At 46.7% G+C, this 17,643-nt stretch overlaps 1 protein-coding gene across 10 annotated transcripts in view; it reads left to right on the top strand.

The window, feature by feature from the left end:
• The window catches only part of PTPRM (protein tyrosine phosphatase receptor type M), a 798,079-nt gene extending 784,045 nt beyond the window's left edge, over positions 1 to 14,034 (top strand). For all 10 annotated transcript variants that reach the window (XM_003995022.6, XM_003995023.6, XM_019814995.3 and 7 more), the window contains 2 exons: positions 4,468 to 4,603; positions 13,286 to 14,034. In XM_003995022.6, the coding sequence (XP_003995071.1) occupies positions 4,468 to 4,603; positions 13,286 to 13,339 (190 nt within the window). In that variant the 3' untranslated portion in view covers positions 13,340 to 14,034. The remainder of the gene's footprint in view (positions 1 to 4,467; positions 4,604 to 13,285) is intronic.
• The last annotated feature ends 3,609 nt before the right edge of the window (positions 14,035 to 17,643 follow it).

Here is a 17,643-nt window from a genome sequence, read left to right as displayed (position 1 = left end):
CCAACCCAAAGAACCTTGATCTTTCCTTGGGAAACATTCTTCCCAGTCCTGAAGTCCCCTTGGTTCTCATGGGGCTGCCTCTGGCTCTCTTGGCATCGGTGGGCATGAGACCCATGCCTGGGAAGAATGTGTACTGTTTCGATTTATAAATCTAAATGATTGTTTTAGTTGTGAGAAAGTTCAGTTTAATTCGTATCTTCCAACATAGTCCAGGAAAGAATGCTTTGAACCACAAAAGCTCTCTGCTGTTCATTTCTGAGGTAAGAATGTTGTATTCAGCATAACGTAGTGCTTCCTAATGGCTGTGGGCAGAGCAGTCCTGCCTGAAACAGACCTCCACATGCTACAAGTGGAATGGTTCCTTGAGCCACGCATATACTCACAGTGAGCAAACAGGGTTGTTGTTTTTTCTTCATACGTCTTCCAGCTCATAAAGCCAGAAGAAACGGATAGAATTAAGATATCACCATTTTGTAACCCTTCATGAAAATACGGGTGTAGACAATGGTCATCAAGAACTATTGAAAGCATCAGGTGAAAAGCTGGTGGGGGGAAAGCAGTGTGGCTAACAGTGCGAAGACAGAAAGTAGGCTAATGGAGCAGAAGAGAAAATCCAGGAATGGAGCCACACCTCAGGGTCACCTGATTTACAACTAAGACCCCACAGTACTACGGGAGGTGGGGGGGAACAGCCTACATACCTGGTCTCCCTCCTCATGCTACATACAGAAATCATTTCCAGATGGATCATGGACCAACATGTGAAAAGGAAAACAATGAAGCTTCCAGGAGAAAATCTTCATGACCATGAGGTAACCAAAGATGATGATACCCAAGACAGAACACAAGCCATAAAAGAGAATATTGAAAAATTGGATTTCATTAAAGTTAAGCACTTCGGTTCATCAAAAGACACCAAGGAGACTGAAAAAGCAAGACCGCATGGGCAAAGGGTTTTGTGATACATGCATCTGACAAAGGACTCGGAGCCAGAATGCCTAAGAACTACTGCAAGCAAAGAAGCAAAGATAGACCCAGTTGTTTGAGCAAAAGACTTGACAAGAGCTTCATTTTTTTAAACAAAGAATATGCACATAGCCAATAAACATAGAAAAGGTACTCAGCATCATTCATTTCCAGGATAATACATATTAAAACCAGGACCAGACGCCCCCTGCACACTCAGCAGAATGGGTGACATTTAAAAGACAAACAAGGGCGCCTGGGTGGCTCAGTCGGTTGAGCGTCCGACTTCAGCTCAGGTCATGATTTCACAGTTTGTGGGTTTGAGCCCCGCGTTGGGCTCTGTGCTAACAGCTCAGAGCCTGGAGCCTGCTTCCGATTCTGGGTCTCCCTCTCTCTCTCCGTCTCTGCCCTCTCCCCTGCTCATGCTATCTCTGTCTCTCAAAAATAAACATTAAGAAAAATTGAAAAAATAATAAAATAAAAAATAAAAGACAAGTAAATGATAATACCAAGTGTTGGTGACGATGCAGAGCAAATGGAACACCCCCTACACCGCTGGCAGGAAGGACAGATGGCACGGAGATTGGGATCTGTTTGACGGCAATACCAAATGCTAAAGATAAATACATTCTCTGAGCTCTTCCCCGCCCAAGTACACGACTACAGAAATGAGTCATTTATGCACCATGAGACATTTTTAGAGCAGATGGACTCATAATGTTGAAAATTAGAAACAGCCCAAATATTCCTCAGCTGTTAGGTGATTAAAATTATACAGTAGTAGATCCATTCAGCGGAATTGTTCTCAGCAATATAAAAGAAGAAGCCAGTGGTGCAACATGGATGATTCTCACAGAGATAGTATTAAGTGAAATAAGCCAGACTCAAAAGAGTATATACTATATATTCCCTTTATACAAAATCTGAAAACAGACCGAAGACGTTTACAATGCCAGGAGTGAGAACAGAGATCATCTTTGGGGAATTGATGGTATTGATGACGAGGGAGTCTGAAGGAGGTCTGGGGGGGAGGGGGGGGGGTGGCGCTGATCCCGGTCTGTGTCTTGATCTGAGTGGTGGTTACGTGGAACATGAATTTGGAAATTAACTAAGATATGTACTACCATGTGTGGTACATATCATTAACTACTGTTAATTGTAGGTCTGTTATACTTAATTTAAAAAAAAAAACTGATTTTGAACTTAATGTACCAAACTGACATTCTAACACAATGATCCATCTTAAAATCACAAAACAAAGAACAACGTGATATCTTGTTCCTGCTTCCTAAAAAAGTATGCTTATAAGGTATCCTGTCTTTAAAAAAATTAATTCTTAGGAAGCTGTGGACCCAACTCCTAATTTATAGAATATAAGGATTAGAAAGAAACATGTTAAATGATTCACAGAGATGCAATGAATGAGAACAACTGAGAATATGGGGCTCTCTACTGGAAAGATGACCCATTTCCTCCACAAATAAATTCCCCAGAAAAAAAGAACAAAGAGGGACCTATAGATTAAAATGAACTCTCAAGCTATATCAACCAATTACTTTGCTTGGACGTGTATTTGAAGAAATCAACTGGAAGAAAATTTGTGAAACAGTCTGGGAAACTGGAACAATAATTAGAAATTCAATTATCTATTGACACAGTAATATTATCTTAGGTGTAATAATGATACTGTGTTTATTTTTCTTTCAATCCATTAGCTCCTTGGAGAAGTGGTTGATCTCAGAGCTGGTGCAGGGAAGATGTAAGATGAGTTTGGAACACCTTGTGGTCCCAGAGAGTAAGAAAGTACTCAAAAAATAATGGAGGCCTGATGGAGCTCCTAATGGCCAAAACCAGAACAATTTCAGCAACAAAAATAAATATTGATACTATTGGATTTTAGCTCATTGAACAAAATTAACATGTGTAAGTCTAAAGTGACATAAATAGGGGCACTTGGGTGGCTCAGTCAGTTAAGCATCCGACTTTGGCTCAGGTCATGATCTTACAGTTCATGAGTTCAAGCCCGGTGTTGGGCTCTGTGCTGACAGCTCAGTGCCTGGAGCCTGCTTCAGATTCTGTGTCTCCCTCTCTCTGCCTTCCTCCACTTGCTCCCTCTCTCTCTCTCTCTCTTTCTCTCTCAAAAGTAAATAAACATTAAAAAAAATTTAAGGAAAAAATAAAGTGACATAGATAAAAAGATAAAAGATATAAGCAAATAAATTAGTCAAATAGTGGAGAAGAGACAGCACTCTCTCACAGTAGAATGTTGAAGGGGACAGGGAAGTAGAAAATCAAAACCACAATGATCGTTGTTGCAGACAGGATCCACCAATGGATCCTCAACCAGTGGGTGAAACTTTGAGGAGAACTGAGATATTTGCAGAATCCCAAAGTATCTCCCAAGATATTAACTACAAAGAGAAAGATAACGACTACATAGGAAAACATTTCTCAGGCACCGTCTTAAAAAGTGACGAAGGTCAACATCACCAGCAAAATAAGCCATTCAGCATCCTGAATCCCTGGAAGGATGAACAGCCCCTCTGTGGTTCTCTGGCCAAAATGCGTAACTTCATTCCCAATCATGAGAAGGGGACATAGTTCTACATTTCCACATTCCACAATTTGTATTTTGTAATGACTTCTCAAATTGTAGTTGGGCACCATGGCCACTTTCTACATCTACATTCTAATTTTTTTTTTATTCTACAAAAAAACTGACCAGTACTCTTCAAAAGTGTCGAGGCCAAGAAAAAAAAGGAATGATTGAGAACCTGATGGACAGGTAGCAGAGACTAAGGAGCCAGGACAAGTCAATGCAAGTGGGGGTCTGGGATTGGACCCTGGACTAGAAAAAGGTCATTGGTGACATTTGACTAAGGCCTGTAGTTGAGGTAATAGTATTGCACCAGTGGTAACTTCCTGGTTCTGATCCCATACTATGATTTTGTAAGATGTTCGCATCAGGGGAGGTGGGTATGCCAGGGAACCCTCCGTGCTGTTTTTACGATAATTCTGCACATTTAAAATTAGTTCAAAATGAAAAGTTTCATTCAGAAAGAGCTCCTGTGTTTTAGAGATTAATAATGAAATACTAGTGGACTTCTGTAAGGCCAAGTCCATCTTTGAACACTCATCACCAGCTTTCCTGGCAGATAGCAGATAAGGTGTTTGTTCGCTGGAAATTTCCTGCAGTGGGCCCTTTCAGTAAAAACTGGTAAATTTTTATGAGATTGTATAACTGAGATCTGAGGTGAAGCTAGGAGAGCAGAATGTGCCAGTTTCTCATCACCTCCAGTGAGGTGACCCATGGGCCCAGTGCTAAGACTCATTAACTCCATTTGCTTTAATTAAAATAATTGGCCCTAGTGGAGTGATCGCCTGGCCTCTGAGACTTTCACCATTGCCTGCTCTCCAGGGTTCAGGAGGCACGTGAGGATGCAGCGTGAGAGCAAATGCTCTCAGACCTTCTCTTGGACCATCTGATTTCTCTTCCGGCAGGAACGGGGGAGGCCGTAGCGGGACGTTCTGCGCCATCAGCATCGTCTGTGAGATGCTCCGGCACCAGAGGACGGTCGACGTCTTCCACGCCGTGAAGACGCTGAGGAACAACAAGCCCAACATGGTGGACCTCCTGGTAGGACCCTTCCTCTGTCCCGCAGAATGGGGTATTTTCCTGGTTGGCTAGTGCAAGACAACTCGCCCCCTCCGAGTTTGCGCTGACACTGATTCACGGAGGGGAGGATGCTCGTTTTCAGAAACATAATGTGATCTCCGGGCTGGCGAGGGCTTTTCTCCCCTCTTCCTCTCTCCCTGGGCTTTTCACGGGGAGGCTTCATCTCCACACACTGGAAATGGGGAAGTCATTGAAACTCATAAGCGAACATCCTTGTTAGTTCCCGTTCCTGGCAGTGCCTTCCACGTGCCTAAGCACTTCGTCTTCATGGAGAAGAATCCTACTACGCGAAATGCCAGATTTTCAAATTATATATTTTATAAATAGCTTCATCACCTAACATTCGTCAAAGCTGTGATTTCAGTTTGGCACCCAGAATGTTGCAGTTAATTTTGGTGGCCATATATGAGAAGAGGATTAAGGAGCTGAGAAACAAAGGACTATGTGCAGCTATTTGCTTAGAGTATTTCAGGAAATCTCTTTCTTGTGTGCAGCTATTGAAATGCCAACCACCGAGACTGGAGAACAGTAGAATAACGTCAAGGAAGAAGCTTTTAGATTAGTCATTTGTACCTCTGTCAGTGGAAGGAGGAGCTGAACGAAACAGTAGGACTGATCCCAGAGTTGGAGAATGGCCTGGGGTGCGGAGAGGGAGGAAGGGATGGCTGGTGCCGCCATGCCTGGGAAGCCCGCGTTTCCCGGCCCACAGTACTGCAGCAGTGGGCTTCAACTTTAAAATATAATAAAGGCACCGAAAAGCTAGTCGAGATTCAAGGTAAAGTTGAAGAAGTAGGGGCACCTGGGTGGCCCAGTTGGTTAAGCGTCTGACTTCGGCTCAGGTCATGATCCCGCAGTTTGTAGGTTCAAGCCCCGCGTTGGGTTCTGTGCTGACAGCTCGGAGCCTGGAGCCTGCTTCAGATTCTGGGTCTCCCTCTCTCACTGCTCCTCCCCTGCTCACACTCTGTCTCATTCTATATCAAAAAACGAACACTAAAAACTAGATAGATAGATCAGTAGCGTTGAGGAAGTAGCCATGGTTCCTGGTCATCACAGCAGTGCCCCAGGCTGGGGAATGATAGAGACTGATGCTAACTGACTCCTAGGACACATCCGACTCCCACAGGTCACTCTGCAGAGGCGTCTGCTTCCTGCAGGTACATGTGTCCTGCTTGATGGGCTGTTCCGTGTCCAAGAAGCACTTGCTGCCTGAGGAATTTGGTAGAGGGGCGCCTGTTTGGCCAAGTGCAGACTCCCAAACCATCAGCAGTTAGCACCTTGGCTTCTGTGGAGAAAGGACTGCGTCCCGCAAACTGCTGCCCTCTCCTCTCCTCCCTACTGGAGACCCATGAACACCCAAATTCGAATCTCAGCTCTGCTACTAATTCAAGTCAAGGGACCTCAGACAAATTAACTTGGCAATTTAGGTCCCCTCGGGCAGGTCACTTAACTTCCCTGAGCCCAAGTTATGGAAACCAGGGATAAGGTGGGCTTATGGAGGTGATCCTGTGAGCCAACATATATGAAAGTGTTTTTGGAAAACTGCAAAAACTGCAAAGGTGAGAGAGTGGTTCTCAAGAGTGCAGGTGTCCACAGGGCATCCCGCAGCCAGCAGGCATGTATTAGCGTTGGGAGAGGAGGGGAGGGGGCAGTGAGCAGCTGGCATTCACATGGTGCTTAATATGTGCCAGACCCCATGCTCGGTGCCTTATACGGAGGCACAGATTTCATGTGGATGGGCTGACAGACTGGCTGGCCTGTCCCCTGTGCAGGCTTCACTAGAAACAGCCCCTCCCAGAGGCAGAGAACTATCTCACTCCCTGGCACCACCCATGGGAATTTTAAAGAGTTGCACCACCATGGAATTCTCAATCTTCTGGGCTGGGGGCCACTGAGATAGAGCAGTTGGGCAGTCAGAGGAGGCCTGAGTTTGGGATGGATAAGAAGGTTGGCAGAAAATGGAAGCCAACGCCTAAATTAAAATAGTGCGACCTCATTGGCACTTAACCGCCCAGACTGAGGGACAGACTTGTAGCTTCTAGACTTTTGTTGGAACTTGGGCAAAGCTGACCTTGATGAAAAAAATATATATCATTTCCCTCTCACTACAGCCTGAGTTAAGCAGGTCATTAGTAATAGACCCTTCCAGGCCTTTCCGCTAATGGCCCTGGCTGCAGCTTTCATCACTCACGAATTTTTATGTGCAGAAACAATGTGGCTTTTTCCAAATCAGTGGTGCAGACTAAACGATGGAGGTGATTCTCTGTGAACTGAATGAACATCTAGGTGGTTGGACCAGCAGGGAGCCCTCTCTTCTATAATAATTTAGGTGCCTCTGTGATGATGTGTTACTCTAATAGAGAAAATAGGATCTTCAGATGCCCAAACTTCTGAGGGTCAGTCACAGTTTGAGGATAAGGTCAGTGGCTGAGAAATATAAGGAGAGTTTTCAATTTCCTGGAAGAATGTCTGATAAATTTGTCACAGTGACTGTTAGCAAAATAATAGATACTATCTGGTGACCGGAGAAAAAAATGTCACCATGCTCTTTTCAGTAGGCTTGAAGTTTCCTGAATTAAAGGACTCCTGTCACTTGTTTGTTTTTGCTTATAAGTACAATTTCTATTAGTTTGTTACTCATATGTGTATGTTGGCTAATTAATTCAGGTCGGAGACATTAAACCCAATATAATTTCATTGGGCATAAAAGACCATCTGAGACCTGAGTTTCTCCTAAACACAAAATGTTATACCAGCAGCTGAAAATCCCAAGAGTACTGAGTCTTCCTGGCTGCCTTTTCTTAGAATGATGAAGTGGGTTCCAAAACTCCTGGGGTGCACTTCTGTCCTGACTGGGGAGGCAGAGGGGATAGGGTTGCGGAGGGCCCTGGTCTGGGCCCCACTGGATGTGCTCAGTTGGTGAGGTGGGGGGATGGGGGAAAGGGCTTCCTCCTACCTTCTACTTGCCTGGTTAGATTCAGATGGAATCCCCAACCCCTAAGCTCCTTTGAAATTTCAGGAAAATTCAGGCTGCTTCAACAAACATCTCCTCTCTCACCTGTGTCCTCAGTCAGCTTTGGAAGTTTCCAGGGCTCTGTTTTAACAGAGAAACAGCCTTTAGGGAACAGATCTTTCCTAAAGAAACATATTCTCCCCTGGGAGGTGGTGGGAACTTTGGCCAATGTGATGAGATCTGACATACATATGCATTGTAGAATGGTTACCAAGATCAAGGTAATTAACACATCCATCGCTCCACTAAGGTAACATACTTGACTTGTGTGTGTCTTTAGTGAGAATCCTTAACATCTATTCTCAGCAACTTTCAAATATACAATACCGTATCATTAAGTATAGTCATGGTGCTACACATTAGATTCTCAGAACTTATAACTGAAAATTTGTACCCCTGGCCAACATCACCTCATTCCCCCACCCCCAGCTCCTGGCAGTCACCGTTCTATTCTGTTTCTATGAATTGACTTTTTTTTTTAATTTTTATTTTTTAATTGACATCTAAGTTAGCATATAGTGCAACAATGATTTCAGGAGTAGATTCCTTAATGCCCCTTACCCATTTAGCCCATTCCCCCCTCCCCTAACCCCCTCCAGTAACCCTCTGTTTGTTCTCCATATTTAAGAGTCTCTTACGATTTTGTTCCCCTCCCTGTTTTTACATTATTTTTGCTTCCTTTCCCTTATGTTCATCTGTTTTGTATCTTAAAACCCTCACATGAGTGAAATTTGACTTTCTTTAATGAGAGCTTTAAAGAATTCTGAGCCCTGGGCCCACCCCAGAGACCATGATTCAGTTGATCTGGGGTCTGGCTGTGGCAGCAGGATGTTAAAAGCGTCCCAGGTAATTTTAATGTGTAGTAAGGTTAAGAAACTTAGTGCCCAGTCTAGGATGGCTCTCAGCCAGGACTGCACATTGGAATCGCCTGAGGTGCTGTCACAAATGCCAAGGCCCAGGCCATGCCCCAGACCAATTATGGCAGATGGAGCCCAAGGCGAGTGAGCTCGATGGGCTGCAGGGGAGACCAGGGCTCAGCAGGGTGAACAGGCCATCCCTTTCCTCATGCCGGCTGCTGGGCAGCTCCAAACCTACCTCCAGCCCTCCGGCCCTCCTGCTCAGACCCAGTCCTCTGCCAGCATCTCCCAACATCTGTAATTTAGAGCTGGCTACTAGACTCAGCCCCACCTGCCCCTTCTGTATGCTAAAATAATATTCGGTATAAGGCACTCCCTGCAAGATGGCATGCGGTTAGGGCCTGCAGCTCTCCCTCTCATGCAGAGGACACAATGAGTCTAATAACTTCTGCATATACACTGCCTCCAGAGGTCTACCTGTGAACTGTGAAACATACAGGCTATTTGAAGGGGTGGGGGGAGGATGTGTGGGGAGTGGGGGAGAGGGGTATGTGTATAGGTATATGTGTGTGTGTGAGTGGGGGGGGTGTCGCAGGTACAGGTGTGTGGGTGGCTATGTATCTGTGGGTGTATGTATATGTGAGTGCGTGTGCATGTATAGGGGTGTGTGTGCATGTAGGGGGTGTAGGCGTGGATGTATGCACATGTGTAGAGGTGTGTGGGGGTGTGTGCATGTGCATATGCATGTGTAGGGTGGATGTGTGTGTATGTGTAAGGGGGTGTATGGGTGGGTAGATATATTTATGTATATGTGGGTGTGTGTGCATGTGTGGAGGTGTGGGTGTGCATGTGTAGGGGTGGATGTGGGGGGTGTGGAGGTGTGGATCTGTATGCATGTGTAGGGGTGTGAGGGGGTAGATGTTTGTGCATATGTAAGAGGATGATGGTATATACATGTGGGTATATGTATATGGGGGGGTGTGCGTGTGCATGTGGGGGGGCGTGGGGGGGTGTGTAGGTGTAGGTGTATATGCATTTATAGGGGTGTGGGGGTGGGTATATGTCAGTATAAGTGTCTGTGGGTGTGGCTGGGGGTGTCAGTGTCAGAGTGGAGGATGTAGGCCCCAGATGGGGAGTCAGAGAGGCACAAGGCCCATCTCTGGAGACACTGGGAGGCATTCCACTTTCCCTGGCCCAGCCACACAGCCCCTGGAGAAGCAGCCACTCTGCCTGAGTCCTCCCATGGCAAGTCTTCCTGCAGTCTCAAGGAACTAATCTCCCCACCCCTGCCCTAGACTCTGACCTCCTTGAGTCAGGGGCTGGCTGCCCCCTCAGTACCAGCAGAACTCCTGGAGGGGCCCAGGACAGAGCTGAGTGACAGCACGTTTCTTCCCTGCACCTGGACGCTCCCCCCTCCTGAGCTCCCCTCGCTGCTCTTAGAACCTGGGGAGGCCATGGCTACCCACTGATGAGTCTCAACAGCAAACCAGGCACAAACCACCATGCGTGGGAAGAACGTTCTTTGAGGGAAGAACGTTCTCCCTACATTTTTAAAGGCATAAATGAGAGGAATGGCCCATTCTGCCTGTTGTCAGACACACCCCTGTCTCCTCAAGGGGTCTCCTTGGCTGGGAACCTCCCTGAAACATTGAAGCAGACGGCTCCACCCATGACTGTTGGCACCCTGGGGACCAACTGACCCTCCAAGCGGGAACATGGGTAAAAGGGTTTTTCCAGACCGTAGGACCTATTAGCACGGGACCCAGATGAAACGGTGAAATTTGTTTTAGGTTCAAAAAGCAAGTGTATCAGAGGGGGAAGGGTTACCCCAGGTGAGCCTGCATGCAGACTGCATGCAGAGCATTCAGACTGCTCTCTGAATCTTCTCAGGCAGGCAGCGTGGGGCACTGGAGGTTCCCGGAGGGACCACAGGGCCCCTAGTTCCTCAGACACAACACAGGGCAGCATGCCCTGACGCGGCTACAGCTCGAGCCCTTCAGGGAGCCCCCCCACCAAAGCCACTTGGCAGGCCTCATGGTCTCATGACACCCTCAGTGAATGAGCAGAGCGGGGACATGGGGGGCTTTTAAAACATAACCTCACTCTTAGGTGCTCCTTTCGATTTCACTTTCTCCCTCTGCATGAGAACAGGACGGTAGGTCTGCAACAAAAGTGGGGTCAAGGGCTTTGGAAGGGAATAGCTGGCTGCCCAGGTTACGGTCCTGCACGAGGATAACCCCTGCTCCTGTCACTTCCTCATGCCCAAAGCCAGTTAATGTCACTCAAATCAGAAGAACTTGGGACCAAGGCAGAAATGTTCTTTTTTTTCCCCCCCTGAGGCACAGGGGTAGCTCGTGCGGCTTAATTATACCGTTCAGAAGCAAGTGAGCTGAGAGAAGAAACGGCAGAAGACAGGCCTGTACCTGGCGATCAAGGGTAATCAGTTTCCAACACAGGAGGATTTCAGGCATTTCCTGAGGTGTTTGGGGGAGGGCATGCAACAATTTATGGTCTTTCTTCTCAGCCCCCCTTATTTTTCTGATTCAGAAACCAGTCATCACAGAATCTCTTGGGATTGACAGTGTGCTTAGGAGGGACAAGATAGATGATAGCAAATTCATTTTGAAAATTATAGTCATGCCTAGGACAGGGCTTCCGACAAAGCAGCCCCTTAGTGATGAAGCCCAAAACCCGAAAGGGGTCGTGGCCTGAGGCCGGGAGCTACCTTACCCTCTAAATGCATGTTTGTATGTTAAAAGGATGGTTTCTAGTGGGCACTAAAATTGCACAACCAGGTTTATGCAAAACCATGTTTATGCAATAAGTAATTGGATCTCTCAGATTTCCATGAAAAACATGGTCTCTGTGAAGGAGACAGGAGAACAGGACTGAGCACTCACGTCGGCTCAGTGATCTGACCACCTGGCCTTTTAGAGTTTTGAAACGCGAATGATTTCTTTCAACTCTTTTGAAAATTAAAGTGTCAGATCCTGGAATATGAATCAGCTTTGGTGCAGCCATATTTCCAGCTCTCTTGGGCATCTACCTAGGAGTGGAACCGCCGGGTCAGAGGGGAACTCTTCTGTTGAACCTTTTGATGACCTACCGGACGGTTCTCCAAAGGGGCTGCACCACCTCACATTCCCACCAGCATGCCAGTGTCTCCATCCTCACTGACGCTTGTTCTTGTCCGTCTCTTTTAATCATAGCCATCCGGGTGGGTGTTACTGCGATTGACGTATTAAGCTTGGGGCACCATCAGTATATTGACATGGTCTGTTTGCTTCCTGTCTTCCCCTTCAGACTGTAAACTCCTGAAGGACGGAAGCTGCATCTTAAAATCCCTAGTCTCTAGCCTTCGGGGTGCACTGTGCTGCTAAAGCCCATATTGTGTCGTCATTTACACATACAGCCAACATTTGACACCCCCAGCTGTGTGTCAGGTTCTGTGCTAAGGACTCGTGTGTTACACACAAGGGGACAAAGTATGGCTCTGGTCTTCAGATAGGTTGGACGAGTGGGGCCTTTAGAGAACAAAATGCAGGTGAAGACAAAGCTTCCATGACTAATTAATTAGACATATATCCAAAAAATGGAGACTTAGTTTGAATTAATTTGGCAAACCCAAAAATAAGAGATCCATTTCTTTGGTTGCAGCCGTTGTGTCAGGCAGTGAGACAGTGGTGTGCCCTCTTACAACTTGTGAAAGTGAATCTCCTTACTGAGGTGGGAAGAGAGCCTTCTAGCTGCTGAGCCTCTCTGTCTCAGACACTGCACTGCTGCGGGATGGCAGGTGGAAGCATGCTCAACCCCTGTGTCCCTCTGCTTGGCTCAGAGGCCACACCCGGGTGAGCGTCCATCATACAACCACGGGTGCAGAATGCCGCGTCCTCCGCCTGAGACCCTCCCTGGGCCAGGACCTCACGCGGGCCTTCCTCAGGCCAAGGTCCATGATGTGAGAAAGCTGTGCTCCAGAAAAAGGACTTCACTGCCTGATTAACAACTGCTATGCGGTTCCCAGAGGGTATCAAACACTTGCCCCCTGGGTCTTTCCTTATCCTGTTCTTCTACCTGGTATGCCTGTTTTAACCCCCCATTGGGAATTAGCAGTTTGTTACCTGCTACCTCTTGGAAGATCTCCCCTGGGAAGTTCTGTTCCCTCCTCCACGGCACCCATGTTGGGGTACCACTCACAGGCCCTGCTCAGCTCCATGCCATGTGTTGTCCTTGGGTACCAGTCTCAACCTCTTCATTGGACCATAGACTTCTCAAAGTCAGGGGACCAGGTCAAGGTGCTTGGGACTTAAGAGGTGCTTGATAAATTCTCTATGGAAGACATCCTGCTGACTGAAAGTTGAAGGTATAGTTGGGCCAGGAGTGAAGACACATTTATTTGTTGAGACCCCTGGTATGAGCAAATCACAAAGATGTTTCTTCCCCCAGACCTCATTTGTTTTTCCTTCTGCCTCTTGATTTTCCCATACTTTGTAAACGTTTATATGGGGACAAACCTGTATGTGTGTTCCAGTTGCCTAGAACTTTCCAGGAATTCTAGTGAACATAGATGTCAAAATACCTTGCATCAGGGCTTGTGCAGAACATCTCCAGACAATGGATATGTTTGCAGCTCACAGCCGTGACTTTCTGATTCATGTCTGATTCAGATCCTTCCCAGTTTGTTTTCTTTCCATTAAAACCCTAATCTGGCATAATTGCTTTAATGGACCCAGCATTTGGGAATCGAGGAGCTGACATCTTCTCACTTCTGCTTTCCAGGATCAGTACAAGTTCTGCTACGAGGTGGCCCTGGAATACTTGAATTCTGGCTGACGGCATAAACAGTTCTGCAAACCAACCCTTTCATCCCACAAAGCCAAGACGTTCCATGGTATTTGTGTAGATGAGATGAAGACTTCTCACTATGCTTATTTTGCTTTGCATAATTGGCTCTTTTTAAGAGCCCAAGAAAGCGTTTATAAAACTGCTTTGCACTGCCCAATTCCCAGCAATGCTGCTGCCTGACAGAAACACACACACACAGCAGAGTCGTCAAATACTGTCTTAGGCATCGGCTTATTAGAGCAGCGTAGACATCTGGTAAATCGAAGAGCACAATTATATTCTTATGAAGGAAATTTGTACCTTTGGGGTATTATTTTGTGGCCCGTGAACCCTTTGTTATTGTTACAGCTGAGTGTACATTTTTGTTTTGTGGAGAATGCTACCTGGCATTATGATAATATATTATTTTAGTTAATATTTGTATTTTAACATGTTGCATAATATAAGCTTATGTACCTTTCCAAGACTAACAGATAAACGTATAATGAACAAAGATATGTTGTATGAGTTGTTGTTTCTATCAGATTTGTATTGTTTCCAAGGGAAAAGCTTGGGAGGAAGTCAATTCAAAAATGCAAAGCTCGACGATCAGATTCATGGATCCAAAGCTTTCCCCTTTGTTTATATTGTAAATATTTTTGATTTCATCAAATTATTTATTCATTAAAAGAAATTTTTGTGAAGCACAGTGAGTGACAATCATTTTTATGAAGCGCAGGAATGGATTGACTGTATGATGTGACCTTGTGTGAATTCTTTCTCAATAAATAAAGACCCGTGACCAGTCTTGCTGTATTCCTGGTGTCCCAGCGCCCCGGTGGTGGGGGCAGCTCCCGTCACCCCAGACCCCTGGCACGGAGATGGGGTCTGCTGGCCTGGAGCAGGTAGAGTTGGGATTTTTGAGAGAGAAATTCTGGCAATGAGATATCCTAGCCCATCCTGGGGTCCTCCCTGGGGCTTAGGAAACACAAGCCACAGGGTAGCCCGACCCCTAACCTGCTGGGCACATTGTTGAAGAGTGTGCTGGGTGGATGCTAGGGCTGTGACTTGATGACCAGGGCAACCTCTTCCTTTTTCTGTTTCACCTTAGCAGGGGCAACTTCTGCCCTCTCCAGGCCTCATTTAAACCTGAAACTTGCTGAGAGAACACTTTTTGAAGGCTAAAGGGATCAGAGCGCAGTTAAGCAGGATACAAAGCTCAACAAGACAGTTCCTGCCAGAGGGAAAGATCACACAGGACAGCCTGCTCCTCGCTCCTCGAGGGCGCTGCCTGACCTCTGAAGGAGGAGGCTATGCTGTGCACTTACAATAGGAGCTCCAACCGAGTTGCAGGCCATGTTAAATGATTTCCAACAGATGATGAGGATGAACTTTTACCAAACACCCAATTACACATCTGAAAACTGTGCAGGGTGCCTTCCCAAGAGCAGCAGGTGTTCCCCAAGAGAGTAATAGAGCCATCTTATAGCTGGAGAGACTAAGGTCGGAAGAGATTAAATAATTTGTCCACTGTCACCCCAGGTGGCCAGTGCCAGGTGCCTCCAGGGCCTGGGGGAGGCAGAGGGCAGCAGCAGGAGCACAGATACCCTTGTTACAGTGTACAGTGTAGGAAATGCCCCTCCTGCTGAGACCAGGAGATGGGAGCCATCACCCACTCCAGAAAGTGGGGAGACTTGAGGGTGGTAATTCCTGCCCGCTCGGGGGACCATCGTGACTAAGGACAAGAGCAGAGGTTGTCCACCAAGAGGACTGAGTTTGACACCTGCACTGCTTTGCTGTGTTGCAAGTACACGATCCATACTGTCCCGACGGGAGGGATTTCCCAGCGCCCCTGAAGGGGGTGGACCCCACACATGTGCAGGAAGAGCAGGTCCGCGCGGAGCTAGGGATCCAGACCAAACGCCTCACTGCTGGGCTTCTCCCAGACCATGTGCTCTCAGCATCCCTGTGCACTTCTGTCTGATATGCTCCCAAAATGTTAAAAACTGCTCTTTGTGTACCTCTTCAACATGTCTTCTCCAGGATACAAGACTAGGGATGAATACATACGAAAAGGTGTCTCCGTTGTGTGCCAGCTGGCCTGTGACAAGAGGGGAAGCGCGGCACCCTCAGTTCTCTTCTACAAAGTCATGGCTTGGGTCTTCAACCGCTTAGGTGGGGTGAGAAGAGATGTTCAACATGGCACTGAACTGGCCTGAGATTTGTGAGTCTCACAACGCAAAACCCATTTCCTCGTCAATCCCTATATCATCAAACTTGATCTCCTATTGAAGCCAATAGTTTCCTCTAGACTTCTGAATCTCTTGGATTTTATCTTTCCCTTGGTTTCACCTCTTAGCAGAAATAGTGATAGAAGAAAAGGGACATTTTGTGGCTTTTTCTGATTTCCCATGAGACCTTGCAGCATGGCTGAGAATCGTTTCTTTCAGTACACAGAGTTAATTCTCTGCCCCTGGCCAACAAAAGAAGCTAACCCCCCGGCCAAGCATCCCTTCTCTTTCTTCTCTCAGTATTCTGGGTCCTCCTCCACAGAGTCATCCTCAGCCTCTCAGACCCGTCAATGCTGGTGACAGCTGGGACTTCTGACATGGTCCCGTTCAGGGACTACATCGTAACAGCCTTCCATGTGCATGTTATGGTGGCTTTGCACTATGTTCACTTGGCTTCACTGTGCTGTGTTTCCCGGATTGCCATTCTCTATGCACTCTCAGTTAGCCGAGCCTCGGGGGTCATTTTGTGCAAGAGGCAGAAGGCAGAAATGAGGCAGCATTTACACTCAGAAGCAGCTGCTGCCATGTGCCAAGAAGGTGAAGCAGCAGGTAAGTGACAGTGTGGATGAGCTGCCCACCAGCACTCCCCCTGCTGTCCTTCTAGCTTTTGCTCATGGTTTGGATCCAAACTCATACCTATATTTAGGTTTTGTGAAGACATCCCAGTTCCAGGTGCCAAAATCAACATTAGTTATCTACTGCTGAACAAACACATTGCTAGAAATACCAATAGCTACTTACTATCTCATGCAGTTTCTATGGGGCAGAAATTCAGGAGTGGCTTAGCTGGATGATTCTGGCTCTAAGGTCACTCATGAAGTGACTGTCCAAATGTTGAGTCAGGGCTGCAGATACTTCCCAGATACAAGGGGAAGTATCCTTCTCTATCCTTGCCATCCCTAGTCTTGTATCCTGGAAGCAGGGGGAGTAGAGGACCCACTTCCAAGATGGCTCACTCATGCACCTGGCAAGTTGGTGCTGGTTGCTGGCAGGAAGCCTCAGGAAGGGGATATACAAGGGCATAAATCCCAGGATGTGAGAATCCTTGGGGGCCATCTGAGAGGTTGGCCACCACCTGCCAGCCTGCTTCAGACCTCCCACATCCTCTGGCACCTCTACTTATGCAGGCTGGTTAGCTGCAACATAGAAAATCTTATCCCTGGAATGCCTAGCCTGCCAACCAAGCTCACTACTCTCCTATGCTGTCCTCTCCATGCAGCTATACATTTTTGTCCCACCAGCTTCTACTATTGATATAACCTCTAGTCATTTTCACTGCTCTAAGGAACCTTTATTCAAGGGTCAGTAAACACCCCCCATGGCCTGGATTAACATAAGGCTCTCTTTCCTCCACTCCCAAGGAAATGGCCCCATCTGAAACTCTCCCAAGAAGAGGTAAGTCATTCTTCCACATTTCAAATACGTGGTCAGTTTCTCTAACTGCCCTTCAAACTTGACTTGAGCCAAATGATAACCACATCCTGTGGTCTATCACTTTGAACTACCCCTCTGAAATCTTAAATAAACATGCCAAATTCTGACCCCAACATCTTCAACTGCTAGGTTCTCTTTGCCTTCTTCCTACCATCCTTGTGCTTTGAATTTTTGAAGCCCTCCAGTCCATTTTCTGAGTATGACCTGTCTCCTTCTTACCTTCTTTCCCAATACAACTTAAGCCTCATCCAGTTTTGCCAACACCCTCAATACTCTTGACTCCTTATAGTTCAATCATTTCTATCCTACAAAAGGTCGGTTTTAGAGAAACTCATCCAGGACCTTCAATCCCAGACAAGCTAAAGTAACAAAGATTACTGCACTGCCCTCCTAAACAACTAATACTGGGGGAAATATACTTATTTGTATTGTTTTTTGGGGAACCTGGGTGGCTCAGTCAGTTAAGCGTCTGACTTTGGGTCATGATCTCATAGTTCATGGGTCTGAGCCCCTCAACAGGCTCTATGCTGACAGCTCAGAACCCAGATCCTGCTTCAGATCCTGTGTCTCCCTTTCTCTCTGCCCCTC

This window comes from Felis catus, chromosome D3 (genome assembly GCF_018350175.1).
Source record: "Felis catus isolate Fca126 chromosome D3, F.catus_Fca126_mat1.0, whole genome shotgun sequence".
Taxonomy (NCBI): domain Eukaryota; kingdom Metazoa; phylum Chordata; class Mammalia; order Carnivora; family Felidae; genus Felis; species Felis catus.
Note: the sequence above shows the minus strand (reverse complement) of the source record. Positions and strands in the feature narration are given on the sequence as shown.